Here is a 12,305-nt window from a genome sequence, read left to right on the forward strand (position 1 = left end):
ACCCCGTGGGCTCCCTGGCGGCTTTGAGGGTAGAAAATGGGGGAAGGTGGGACCCCGAGTGTCTGTGGGGTGGAGGACCCACGGATGGCAGTGTCCCACTGGGTAGGAGGGGGGGACCCACCCAGCCTGGTCGGTGAGCAGGGCTCTGGGCAGCCTTCCTGGGCGCCACCTGGGTCCCCAGGACCCACAGGCGGCTGGAAGTTGGGCAGGTGGCCCAGCCCCAAGGATTCTGTCCCCTCTCTGGCTGTCCTGCCTGCAGAGGTGAGTGGCTAAGAGCCACCAGCTGTCACCACACCACTCTCCCTCCTCCCCTCCAGCGCCCTGAGTGTCGTGATTATTGCTGCTACTTCCGTTACCGGGCGGCCCCTGACAGCCGCGGGGCTCCGAGACCCCCTCCCCCAGGGGCGTCCTTGGCGCACCCGGCCTCCTGGGGTGGGCGGGGTATTGAGCCTGGGTCTTCCAGGTCTCCCCCGGCCGCCCGCGCGCCGTAGAGGGGGCGCCTCCCCCCAGCTTCCCAGCCGCCCCCCCACCCCGGGCAGTTCCACTGCGGCAGCGGCGCGGGGAGGGCGCGGGGTGGTGCTGCGATGGTAGCTCCCGCCTCCTGCCGCCGCTGCCGCCGCCGCCGCCGCCGTGCGCTCCCGCAGGATGGCGCGGGCCAAGCTGCCGCGCTCGCCATCCGAGGGCAAGGCGGGCCCCGGGGGCGTCCCCCCGTCCGGGGTCTCAGCCCCTGAGGAGCCGCACGGGCTCAGCCCGCTGCTGCCGGCCGGTGGCGGGAGCTCCGTGGGCAGCGACGTGAGCCAGAGGTAGGGGCGCGGGCCGGGGACCCCGCGCGCCACCACAACCGCCGCTGGGAGGGGCTTTTGCATCCTGGCGCTTCCGTCCCGCACGCGCTCCGCTGGACCGCACGTCGCCTGCAGCCTCGGGAACGGGCGGGGGCGGTCGGCCGAGTTTCCCCTGGACCCCCCACTTAAGCTCCCAGACCCCCCAGTGTGTCTCCAGCCTGCCTTGGGGACCCTGTGGGTCTCCCTCTCTCCTGCTCTTAGGGGCTAGCGTGGTGGGCTGGGCAGTAAGCCGGGAGGGGAGAAGGGAAGGGGGAATCGGGGGACTGGTCCCGGTGGCTCCGAGACCCCAGCGGGAGCGGGTCCCCCTGGAGACCACACTCACAGTGGCCCCACGGAAGCTGCTTGGATTGGAAGAGGCAGGGCCGGAATCTGTGTCCCCACTCAGAGGGGGGCCAGGGGGCTGGCGGAAGGCTGCCCCGCAGATTGGAGCTGGGCCAGGGCTCAGCCCCCCATGGGAGCCGGGTCCCTTTGGGGAGAGCTCGCTGGGCCGGGCTGGGCGACCCACTCCGGGCCCCTCTGTGAGTGCAGGCGGGCGGGCAGGACCAGCACCCCCAGGGCGCAGATGAGGGTGCTGGGGCTCAGCCGCGGCACTCGGGGCAGCCGGCGCCTCCCCTGTGCCCGGAGCCCAGGACCGGGGCTGCCCTGGCGTGGGCCCGGACACCTGTGCCTGGCAGGCTCTTGAGCAGGTTCTCGGCCAGGCAGATGGCCGGACCCAGGGTGCCCGGGGAGCCTCTCCCCTGCCCCTCCCACCTGGCCACCCTCACACCCGGCTTCCTGCTCCTCCGAGCCCCCCGGGGAAAGCTGGTGCCCGGCGTGTTCCCATTGGCCCAGGAGACCGAGGCTGGACAGTAAGTGCCTCTAATAGGCCTCGGGGGCCAGACTCCTCTCCATCTTCTCCCTGGGCCTTCTGGGCAGGGCCTCCGGAGGCTCTGGTTACAGCCAGCCTAGCCCCTTAAGGGCTCGGCTTCCTGCACGGTCCGCTCCCGCAGGGATGGCAGGTGCTGCCCCGGCTGCATCGGAGCCCGCAGTGCAGTGTGGGAGCTGCAGCTTCGGTGCCACCTCCTCCAGGAAGCCCTCTCCCATGCCCTTGTCCCTGTGCTGGCCCTTTGCCCGGGCAGCCTCACTCGCTCAGCCCTCCCACAGCCCCTGGTCAGCCTCCTCTCGCAGAGCGGAGGGGCGAGAGCTGTCCACAGCCTCCTGCCACCTGGGGCCCCGCAGCCTGCTCTCCCCAGGGGTTGGAGGCCACTTGTAGACAGGGCAGTTGGGAGCCACAGGGGGTTCCTGAGCAGAGGGCAGAGGGGGACTTGCAGGGTTTGCGCTTTAGGAACACGGGTCTGATGGGGCTTCCAGCGCCACCCAAGTAGGGAGGTGGGTGCCCTCTGTCACAGGAGCTGGCAGCCACAGCTCCTGCAGCTGCCCCTGTCCCGCAGGCCCGGCCGCCTTCCGGAGCCAGCCAGAGTCATGGCTCACTGGGCCCAAGGTCCCCAGGGCAGCCCAGAGCCCCCAGGCCTCAGTACTGCTGAGGGGGCAGTGAGCGGAGGGACGGAGCCCTGGGGAGATGCCCTGCCCGAGCCCCAAGGCCGCACGCCCTGCCTCCTGAATGTGGGGGGGTGGGGGGCAGTGTCAGTCTCCTCACCTCCCAGCCTGGACTCCCCGGGCTGGGAGTGCATGGCCCCTCCTTTTTCCTGTGCCCCTGGCCCCACAGTGTGGGGTGCGGAAGGGGCCCTGGTTAGAAAGTGCGGCCTGGGGTACGGGTAAGGAAGCCCATCATTCGGGGCAGCCGGCCATGTACTGAGCACCTGGGTGGGTTAGGGCTGGGCCGGGCCCCCTCATGTCCCCAACAACCTGGAGCTGGTGGCCTTGCACACAACCTCACACCTGCCGGGGCCCAGTGCCAGGCGCACTGACCTGGAAGGAAGGAAGGACTGGGGGTGGGGGGCGGGGCCGTGAGGCTGGAGAGGAAGAGCTGGTTTCTCGGCAGCCCTCCCAGGCCTGGGCTCGGCCCCGAGGGAGGGGCTCCCTCGTAGACTGTGGGCGGGGACACCTGGGGGAGGCGGGAAGGCAAGGTGGCGGCCTGGGAGAGAAGAAGGGGGTGCAGAAAGAGCTGGGGTGCGGAGCTGGGGTCTGAGCATCGGGGTCGTGGTCGGTGGGGGGGTGAGTTTGGGGTCCCAAGAGGCACAGCCGGGGACGAGCCCCAGAGGCAGGACCCAGACTCGGTAACGGGGACCTCGTGCGCTTGTGCGTGTGTGGGGCCGCGGGCCTCTCCAGGACCCTCGTGTTCGGCGTCACGTGTGAGCCATGACCTCAGGCCTGTGAGAGTTCAGCAGCGGCAGACAGACCCCCCGAGCCCACCTGCCCGGTGTCCTGCATTCAGGGGATGGCGCTGGGACCACCTCACCCCCCTCCCTTCCTGCAACCCTCGCCTGGACACGCTCCACTTCCCGAGTCTCCTCCCCCGCCAGCACCCCCCACCGGCCCTGGGTGAGCTCCTGGTCCCGCTGCCGCGGGCTGCGGCTCTGCCAGGCGCCTGCCACCCCTTGGAGCAGCTGTCGCCCCGACCCGGAGCCAGGGCAGCGCCTGGGCCAGGGAGACAGAACTTGAGCCGGACAGACACACAGAATCCGCCAGGAGCTCCCAGGGACCCCGGGCGGTGGCCCAGGCTCCCTGCCCTGCACGGAGCCCCGCACTGCATCCCCTAAGACCTCACCTACCCAGGCACCAGGATTTGGGGGCTCTGTGGTCTCTGTGGTGGGCGTGCGCCTGTGACCCCTCCCGGCAGGCTGGCCCCTCCTCTCTGCTGCAGCCCCCTCAGGAAGGCAGCGGTCCTCTGTAGCCTTGGTCTCCGCTTCTGGGGGGTGGTAGCTTTGAGGGTGCACAGGGGGCCCTGGAGTCCTCCGGAGGCGCAGACCCTGCCCAGCCCCCACCCCGGGCTCCCACCAGCCCCCCCCAGGCCCCACTGGGGGCGGCTCCCAGCCTCGGCCTGTTCCTCGGGGCAAGGGAGTGGGGGAGTCAGCGGGCTCCAGGAGAGGAGCCCTGCCATCTCATCCAGCCAGGGGTCCTTTTGGGGACCACCCTGGCTGCCCTCAGCTCCCTGGGTGCAGAGTGGGGCACACGGTGCCCTTTCCCGGTCGCTGGGGTCCCTCGGTGCCCGGGCAGGCTGAGGGGGCGGGGGTGGAGCAGGGACAGCGAGCACGGCCAGACCTGCTGACCGGTGCCTGCTCGCACCTGCTCACCCGGTGGAGGTGGGTCGTCTCGGCGTCCGTGACCCCGTCGGCCCGGCAGGGGTGCATGCGCTGGGCCCTGGCGTGCTGCTGCTTCTCTCCGGGCTGCGCATGTGGGCGCCCCCTGCCGCCCGGACCCTGCTTGTCTGGGCCCCCGCCTGGCCCAGGGGTGGGGCCCTCTGTCCCTCCGGCCGTCTTCCACGTTGACCCGCCCACTCGGTGTCCGCCTCCAGGCTTCCTGTGGAAGATTTCAGCCTGGACTCTTCCTTGTCTCAGTAAGTGTCCTGCAGGGGAGGGGTCCGAAGCGGGGACAGACAAGTGTCCTCCCGCCAGCCCTCTGGGAGGAGGGTGGCTTTAGCCCACGCCGGCCCTGGGGGGGCCCCCACTGGGCCCCCTGCAGCTGGCGAGGGCAGGGTGCGGCCCACCAGCACCCCTACGGAAGTCACTGGCTCTGAGGGCTGGGGACTCAGGCAGGTGGTCCCCGGGGAGCAGCCCGGGAGTCGGAGATGGGGTGCACCCGAGGCAGGTGCGCCGGGCCCCCCGATAGTGGTGGCTGTGGGTGGGGACGGGGACCGCACCCTGGGGCCTATGTGGGGACAGGCAGCGGAGGACTGCTGGGACCCCAGCCTCCACCCTCCCCGGCTGGCCATGCGGGTCCGGACCCTTGAGTGGGGGCGGGGCGGCCCCACGCTGCCCCACTCCCCGGGTTTCCCTGGTTTTGGCGCCAGGTCACACATAGGGTGGGCGTCAGCCTGGGGGACCGGAGCCTGTCGGAGCAGCCAGGTCCCCGAGTTTAGCGATCACTGGGACCGCCCGGCGGGGCGGTGGTTTGTGGTGTGGGGGTGGGGGGGCTACCCTGGAGCCGAGTGGCTGGGGGGGCTACGCTGTGGCCGTGGGCCAGGGCTGGGGGACAGCCTCGCTACACCCCTTCCACTCCCCTACCCTTCGAGATAGGCCCAGACCCCCCCCCCACTGGGGGGGGGTTCTGGGGGGACACGGAGAACAAGGAGGGTCCAGAGCAGGGGTCTCTGCTGACACCCCCACCAGCCCCTCACAGGAAAGCCTGCAGGCTTGGGCTGAGTGTGGTGGGGCGAGGCAGCCTTCGTGCCCCCCACTGGCCCCAGTGCCCCCCACCCCACAGCCCCCCATCCTCTGGGCCCCCAGCCCCGGCCCTGCCAACCCACCTGCAGGACCCGGGGCTGTGCAAGGCGGTCAGGTTGTGCCACAAGTCTGTCCGCGCCCAGCTGGGCTGGTCACAGGCGCTGCCCGGTCTCAGCATAGCTGGCCTGGGTTGGCGGCTGGGCCTGGGCCCTGCCACCTCTTGCCTGCTGGCCGCTGGCCCCACGGCCTGGTGGGCGGAGCTCCCGGCACCTGCCAGAGGCCCCGCCGCGGCAACAGGCCCGGGGAGGGAGGCAGTCTGACCTCGGCCCCATGTGAGTGCGCGCTGCCGTGGCCTGCCGGCCCACCCTCCCCACATGCCCGGTGCCCGGCCTGCGTTTGGAGCTAACCGCCGGCACGGGCCTTCTGTGCTGTAGCCCCTGCCAGGAGTCCCTGTGCTGACGGTCCCTGGGTGGCCTGCCCCGGCCCGCGGGTCGGAGAGCCGCAGGTCCTGTCCTGGTGGGGGGTGGGCACAGAAGGGGGCCTCCTCAGTCTCCCCGGTGTGGGCAGGACGCTGGACACAGGCGGGCGGCAGGCCTGCTTGGACTCCAGCTGTCCGGGCCTGGGGCAGGGCTGATGCCTGGGCCCCTGAACATTCTGGAAACCCAGGCCCCACGGGTGAGCTGGCCGGGCTCCGGCCTTGGTGGGTCTGCTCCGTGCTCGTAGGGATGGGCTGGCTGGAGCCCTCTGAGGGGCCCCGCCTGTGGCAGGGCTGGGGGAGGTAGCTCCCCGTCTGCCCGGCCCCCGGCTCATCCTCACCGGCCCGAGAGCTGCTCGCTCAGAGGGCAGGAGAAGCCAGGGCTGAGGACTGTGCTGGGACCGGGCCAGGGGCCATATGAGGCCAGGCTCCCTGCGGCCTCCGGCCGGACACCAGGCCTGCCAGTGGCACACCTGCTCTTGACCTTCCTGGCCCCGCAGTGGGCGGCAGGCGGCGGCGGCCCCTCCGGTGTGCCCAGCCCGCGCCCCCCCACACCCCCAGCCTCCTGCTGAAGGAACGCACGAGTGAGTGAGTGAAAGAGGGAGAGCGAGCAGACACCTGGGAAGGAGCCCGCTTAGCCCCGCCCTCGCCGGGGCCCCGGCCGGTTTGCAGGCAGCTCCCGGTCCAGCGCCAGGGCCTGGTCACCGTCACCATCACCGTCACCACATGGTTTCTCCGGGCCCCGGCTCCGCGGCTCCCAAGAGCAACTTCCTGTGAGCTCGGTCACCGGCTCCCCACGGGGCCTCAAGTCACAGCTGGACCGCCGAGGGGGGAGGGTCCCCACAAAGGGTCACTCCTCTGCCCACAGCCCATGGGGGGCGTCGTTGGGTGTGTTCTGCAGCCTCACCCGTGGGTTTATGACTCTTTCCGGGCGACGGGGACAACGGGTGCAGGCCGGCGTCGGGACATGGGCTCAGGGCGGCCCTGGTCACCGGCACCCTCTGCGTGGAGGGGTGCGGGCCGCTCGCCAAGGGCTCCCGTGGTCTCTCAGTCAACCCTCCACCCGGAACCGGGCCGTGAGCCGGGCCTCACAGGGGAGGAGAGGGGAACCTTTTCACTTCTCCGGAGTCACAGCACCCGCTGCCCGACCCCTCCCACCCCCCAGCACATGGGGAAGGTCTGTCCCTGTCACTGCCTGTCCCCAGGCGAGGAGGGGCTACCAAGCAGCCAGGCAGGCGAGGGACAGGCAGCGTCTGGCCTTATGACCCGGGGCCGAGCCTGCGGAGCCAAGAGCCCACCCTGGGCCAGGCCAGTCTGGGCGGCAGGGCCAGGTCCCGGGGTCTGGCAGCTCCCGAGGGGGCTTCTCTGTGGCACCAGCCAGGACTGGCCCGTGTGATGCCCGCGGCCTCAGAGCGGCTTCCGGGGGAGGGCAGTCTGTGACCCGTGCTGCAGGGGGCAGGCTGCCACAGCTCCTGGAACAGTGACAGGAGGAGGCTCGGTCGCTGGCCCTGCGGGCTCCACTGCCTGGCCCCATCCGCACCCGCGGCCTCTCCCTTCTCTCCTCCCGCATGGGGCGCGCCTCCCTCCGCGGGCCGGCGCTGCTGCTGAGACCTGGGCGCCACCCGGACGGGGGTCCTCGGCCCCTGGGTGAGGGGCCAAGGGTTGGCCAGCCCTCGCCCTGCTTGGGGGAACTCGGGGTTCCAGTGCTGGGCGCCGGGAGGGGCTGGGGGGCCTGGGAGCGAACCCGGCCTGGCAGGGACGTGGGTGGGTAGCGGGGGTGCTGCTGTGAGGCACAGGTGGGGCACAAGGGTGTAGTGGGGGGCCAGGGGCCCCTGGGGAAGGGGCTGGGAGGGTCCGGCAGAGGTGGGGGGCGCTGGCCGAGTCAGCCTCCTGGTCTTTGCCTCCGTCCCCCAGCTCCGGGCCCCGTTGGGGGTGGAGGAGCAGACGACCCCCCGCCGGGGTGGGGGTGACGGCACAGGCAGGAGGGGCCCAGCGGGGCCACGTAAGGGCCCATGGGGGCCATGCCTGAATGGAGAGGCAGGGGCCGATGGCGGGCCCTCTCTGGTGGGCCCGGACAGTGTGCTGGGGGCCAGGGGGGCCCGTGAGGAGCACCAGGGGCTCGGCTGAGGGGCGTCCACCCAGACCGGCCTGTCCCGGCCGTGACTCCAGAGACAGAGCTTCCGACGGAACTCCCCGAGACCCCTCAGGGCCCTCCCAGCCCGGCCTCTGGCGGCACCCACAGAGGAGGGTGGGAGTCAGGGGTTCAGAGGGGAGCTGGGGGAGGGGAGGGCGTCAGGGAGAGAGGGGTGCAGCGGGGTGCCCTGGCCACTGGCTCTGGGTTTGGACCCTGCTGGTCTGTGGGAGGCCCGTCCTGCTGCCCCGGCCCCAGGAGCCCCGAGTGTGGCTGGGCGACCCGAGCGTGGGGAAGGGCCCCACCCCACCCCCACGTCCTCCTGGGCCCTTCCTGAGCCCTGGACCGGCAGAGGACTCAGCGGCGGCCCCGGCTCGGCCTCCAGGCCCCTCCGGGCAGTGTGGCTGCGCCCTCGGAGCGCTCAGTCCCTCTGTGCCCGCGTCATGAGTGTGATGGACGGGCTGGCCGGCTGGCCGCACCCCCATGGCACCCCTGAGTGGCCCGGTGCTGGGTCAGCTGCGGCTCAGGGGCAAGGCCTTTCGGACCCCCATCAGCCTGAACCCCAAGGTTGCCGGTGCCTCTGTCTCGTGGGGTGTCTGGCCCGTGGTGACACCCATGGGCTGGCCTTTTGGATTCCTGAGACCGACCTCCCCATGGGGGCAGGCACAGCCTGTGACAGACGGTGCACGAAGCCACCTGTGGGGGTGTGTGGCCAGGGCCAACCCAGAGCAAGGCGCCCACCCAGCACCCCAAATCACTGGCCCCTCGGGGGCTTGTGTGTGTTCCCCTAACCCTGGAGGGAGACAGTGTGAGACCACCACACCCACTCGGGGCCCTGGCCCTGGCCTCCTCAGGGCAGGGGCTCATCACCCCCTGACACCCCGGGGGACCAGACAGCCCCCCATGCTGAGCTGCCCCCCACACACTTGTGACAGGTTCCTGCTGGGGCCTCTGGGGTCTGGCTCCAGGTCACTGGGAGGCTGGTGGGGTTCAGGGTATCTTGGGGTTGGCCCCGGGGTGCAGTGAGGCCCCAGCACTCCTGCAGGGACAGCAAGACCCCAGCCCCGGCCACCAGGGGCCACCAGACAAAGCGACAGACCACCGGCTTCTGGGACGCCCTATAGAGATGACAGGGCGGGCTGGGAGCCCCCGGCCAAGGGCCACATGGGGTGCGTTCAATCCTGGGGGTGGGGGGCTGTGGCCACCGAGGCAGGGCGCCCAGGAGTCCCGGCCTCGGGGAGCCCGGGGGGCACCCAGGCGTGCCCGGCGTGTTCGGAAGGCCTGCAGGCGGGGCTGCTGGGAGCACACGGGTGCCCTGGACCCTGACGGCCTCACGTCCGAGGTGGAGGCCCTGACGCTGCTGCGGTCTGTCCGTCTTTGTCTCCTGGGCTCCCACGGCCGGGGGAGGCCAGTTGGGCTCCGCGCTGCAGGCTGGCCCCCGGGCCGACCTGCGGGACTGCGCGCCCACACCCCTCTCCCCCTCCCCAGGGTCCAGGTGGAGTTCTACGTCAACGAGAACACCTTCAAGGAGCGGCTCAAGCTGTTCTTCATCAAAAACCAAAGATCCAGTGAGTGGGCAGGGCCTGCGGGGAGGGGTCTGCCCTGGGGGCCGGGCCTGCTGCACTCGGGCTGCGGGGTGTGGCCAGTGGCCCCGCCCCTCGGATCCACACCGCCTTCCACCCGCAGGAGGTAGGGCCGGACCCCGTGGGGCCTGCTGGAGACTGGTGGGCCGTGGCCATCAGGCCACCGGCTTGGCCTCCTCCTGTGGCCCTGCCTGCCTCCCGCCCTCACCCCAGGGACTCCCTGGCCTCTCCGTGCGGGCCCCCCCCCCCCCCCCCCCCGCAGTCTCCGTCCACCGCCTCCCCAGCCAGATCCTGGGTAGTCAAACCCTTCCTTGAGGGTGGGGTGGGGCGTGGAGGTCATGCCCCCTGAATCCCAGCCCCTGGGTGTGCCCCCCACACCCCCACACCACCTGCCCAAGGAGGGAGCTGTTGGCTGGAGACCCCCAGCAGCCCAGCAGTCCTGATGCCCCCCCTCGGCCCCCCCAGGCCTGAGGATCCGGCTGTTCAACTTCTCCCTGAAGCTGCTCACCTGCCTGCTGTACATCGTGCGCGTCCTGCTGGACGACCCGGCGCTGGGCATCGGATGGTGGGTGACCCGTGGGGCCCTGCCACCGTCACGTCGGCCCCTGCTCATGCCCTGGGGCGCCCTCTGCCCATGGCCTCGGAGGGTCCTCCCCCCTCGGGACTCCTGTCCCAGTGCCCACCCCCAGGGAGCCACGACGTCCTGGACTTGGCCCTCCAGTGCCCACTGGCCAGCGGCTCTGCACGGGACAAAGGGTGCCCTTGTCCATGGACAGTGGCCGCTCCCTGTGCCCGGTGCTGACAGCGAGGCTGGAGGCCGGGCCCTGCCCTCCTGCCGGGCTCCCCTGGGCACTCTGGGCCCTCAGCCCCTCCCCCAGGTCTCCCCGGGGCACCTGCTGTCTGACTCCCGGGGCAGGGGGGCGGAGCAGCCGCCTGCACCCACCCGCAGTAGAAGGTGCCGCTCGGGCCCCCTTCCCTCGTGCCGCCTGGTCCTCCGGCCGCCACGGCTGCTGTTGAGGAACACGTGTTTCCACGCGGGTCCTGGCGGGGGGCACGTTTCTGCCCTGGTGGCGGGCGGGCCTCCCTGTGCGCCCTGCTCGCTCGTGGCCCCTGCAGTTCCAGGCCCTGAGCTGGGCCCGCGCACGGCCGGCCCGTCTTCGGTGACGTCTGTGAAGGCCGCCGCTCCGTCCCCGGGCTCTCCGGACACCCTGGGGCTCGGGCACCGGGTTCCAGGAGGACCCTGTGCGATTCCTGTCCCCTCCGGAGCTTCCTGAGCTCCCCTCCCCCAGTGTCCTGCTCCCCGGGGCTGGGACTCCTCCCCTCTGGGCGATGGTTCGCGCCTGGCCCTCCTGAGAGTCAGGTCCCTGCTTGTCCGGAGGTCACGCCGAGAGCCTTCACTCTCATGTCTGACGCTCTCGCTGCCCTCCTCGAGGGGGGAGCCCGCGTGCTGAGGCCCCGAGGTCGGGGCATGTGGCCTGGTCATCGCTGCCACCTGGGGGCCGCCTCTCCGGCCGGCTCCTCGGGGTGCGCCCTTCCCTGGGGGGTGGGGCCAGGCTGCTGGGCTCCTGGGGTGGAGCCGGGAAGGAGGCCTTTCACTCCCCCCGGAGAACCAGGGTCTTCATCCTGGTGTGGGGGGAGGGCAGGTCCTGCCAAGGTGGTTTGGGAGGAAAACTGGGGGGCTTGGACTGACTCACCCCGCTCTCCTGGGTGTATCCCACTTCCCCAACTCCCAGAGGCTCCTGGGTGCCTGGGCCCACATCCCTACGGGGGCCTGTCGTCATCGCATGGCACCTGGCAGTGGTGGTGGGGGGTGAGGGGCTGGTGCATGCAGTCGGGTGGGTGGATGGTGGGTGGATGGATGGTGGGTGGATGGATGGTGGGTGGATGGTGGATGGATGGTGGGTGGGTGGCCATCCACAATGGCCACAGCATGGCTCAGAGGAAGCAGCTCATTGGCAGAAAGGGGGGAGCTGCCTGTCACCGTGGGCCCTGGGAGAGTTCGGTCCCCTGGGTCAGCGCCCAGTGTTGGTCGGAGCTGGGGCAGGGCCAGCATGTCCGCCCCCGCCCCCGAGCAGGCACCTGGGTGGGGAGGCTCATCCTCGGGAGGGGCTGAGGGTGGCCCTCCTGGCTCCAGCACCTCCGCCCCCAGTGGTCTGTCCGTCTGCCCAGCAGGCTGCCGGGAGAGCAGGGGGAACCCCAGTTCTCTCCGGGGCACCTCTCACCTCCCGGGGGGGCACGTCCTCCTCGTTTCACCAGCCCACCCCGTGGCAGACCCTCCAGCTGCCTGGGACTCCCTTCCAAGATTCACGGCAGTGGCCCTGGGTGGAGAGGGGGCGCCCTGACCCTCCCTGGGCAGCCCTGGGCAGGGTCCCTCCAGGGCGGTGCGGGAGGGGCGGCGGCCAGGCCGGCTCTGTCTCCTCAGCTGGGGCTGCCCGAAGCAGAAGTATACCTTCAATGAGTCGTCCTCCGAGATCAACTGGTGAGTCCAGGGTCCCGGCCGGCTCTCCGCGGGGCCCAGGGCTGGGCGTGGGAGTGGGAGGGACCGAGGTCCAGGCCAGGCGCCCCGCCTCAGCCTGTGAGCCCCTGGGTTCCCTGAGGACACGCTGAGAGCCGACTGGGCCAGCGGCGGCAGGCGGCATGGGGTGTCCCTGCAGGGCACCCCGAGTCCACGGGCAGCTGAGGGGATGGTCTGGTCACCGTGAGCCGGCCCAGCCCCCCTCTGAGAGGCCGGCAGGAGGGGACGGGGGCCGGAGATTCGGGGAACCTACCGGAGAGCCAGGACAGCGGTGCCCCGCCGAGTCCGCTGGAAGCGTAGCCCCGAGCAACTGGGGACCCCGATCCAGAGGACCGGACGCGTCTCCGGGGCTCGGCCACGCCCCGGTGGTGCTGGTCTCCCCATCATTCTGGCGCCCCCTCAGCCTCCTGCCCCTCCCACGTCACTTGACCTCGTGG

At 71.5% G+C, this 12,305-nt stretch overlaps 1 protein-coding gene across 1 annotated transcript in view; it reads left to right on the forward strand.

Moving 5' to 3' along the window:
* Nucleotides 1–12,305, forward strand: part of KCNT1 (potassium sodium-activated channel subfamily T member 1) — a 43,212-nt gene that overhangs the window by 12,694 nt on the left and 18,213 nt on the right. Inside the window, 3 exon segments of the mRNA XM_028524043.2 lie at nucleotides 9,259–9,338; nucleotides 9,819–9,918; nucleotides 11,776–11,832. Coding sequence (XP_028379844.2) covers nucleotides 9,259–9,338; nucleotides 9,819–9,918; nucleotides 11,776–11,832 — 237 coding nt within the window.

This window comes from Phyllostomus discolor, chromosome 3, assembly GCF_004126475.2.
Source record: "Phyllostomus discolor isolate MPI-MPIP mPhyDis1 chromosome 3, mPhyDis1.pri.v3, whole genome shotgun sequence".
Taxonomy (NCBI): domain Eukaryota; kingdom Metazoa; phylum Chordata; class Mammalia; order Chiroptera; family Phyllostomidae; genus Phyllostomus; species Phyllostomus discolor.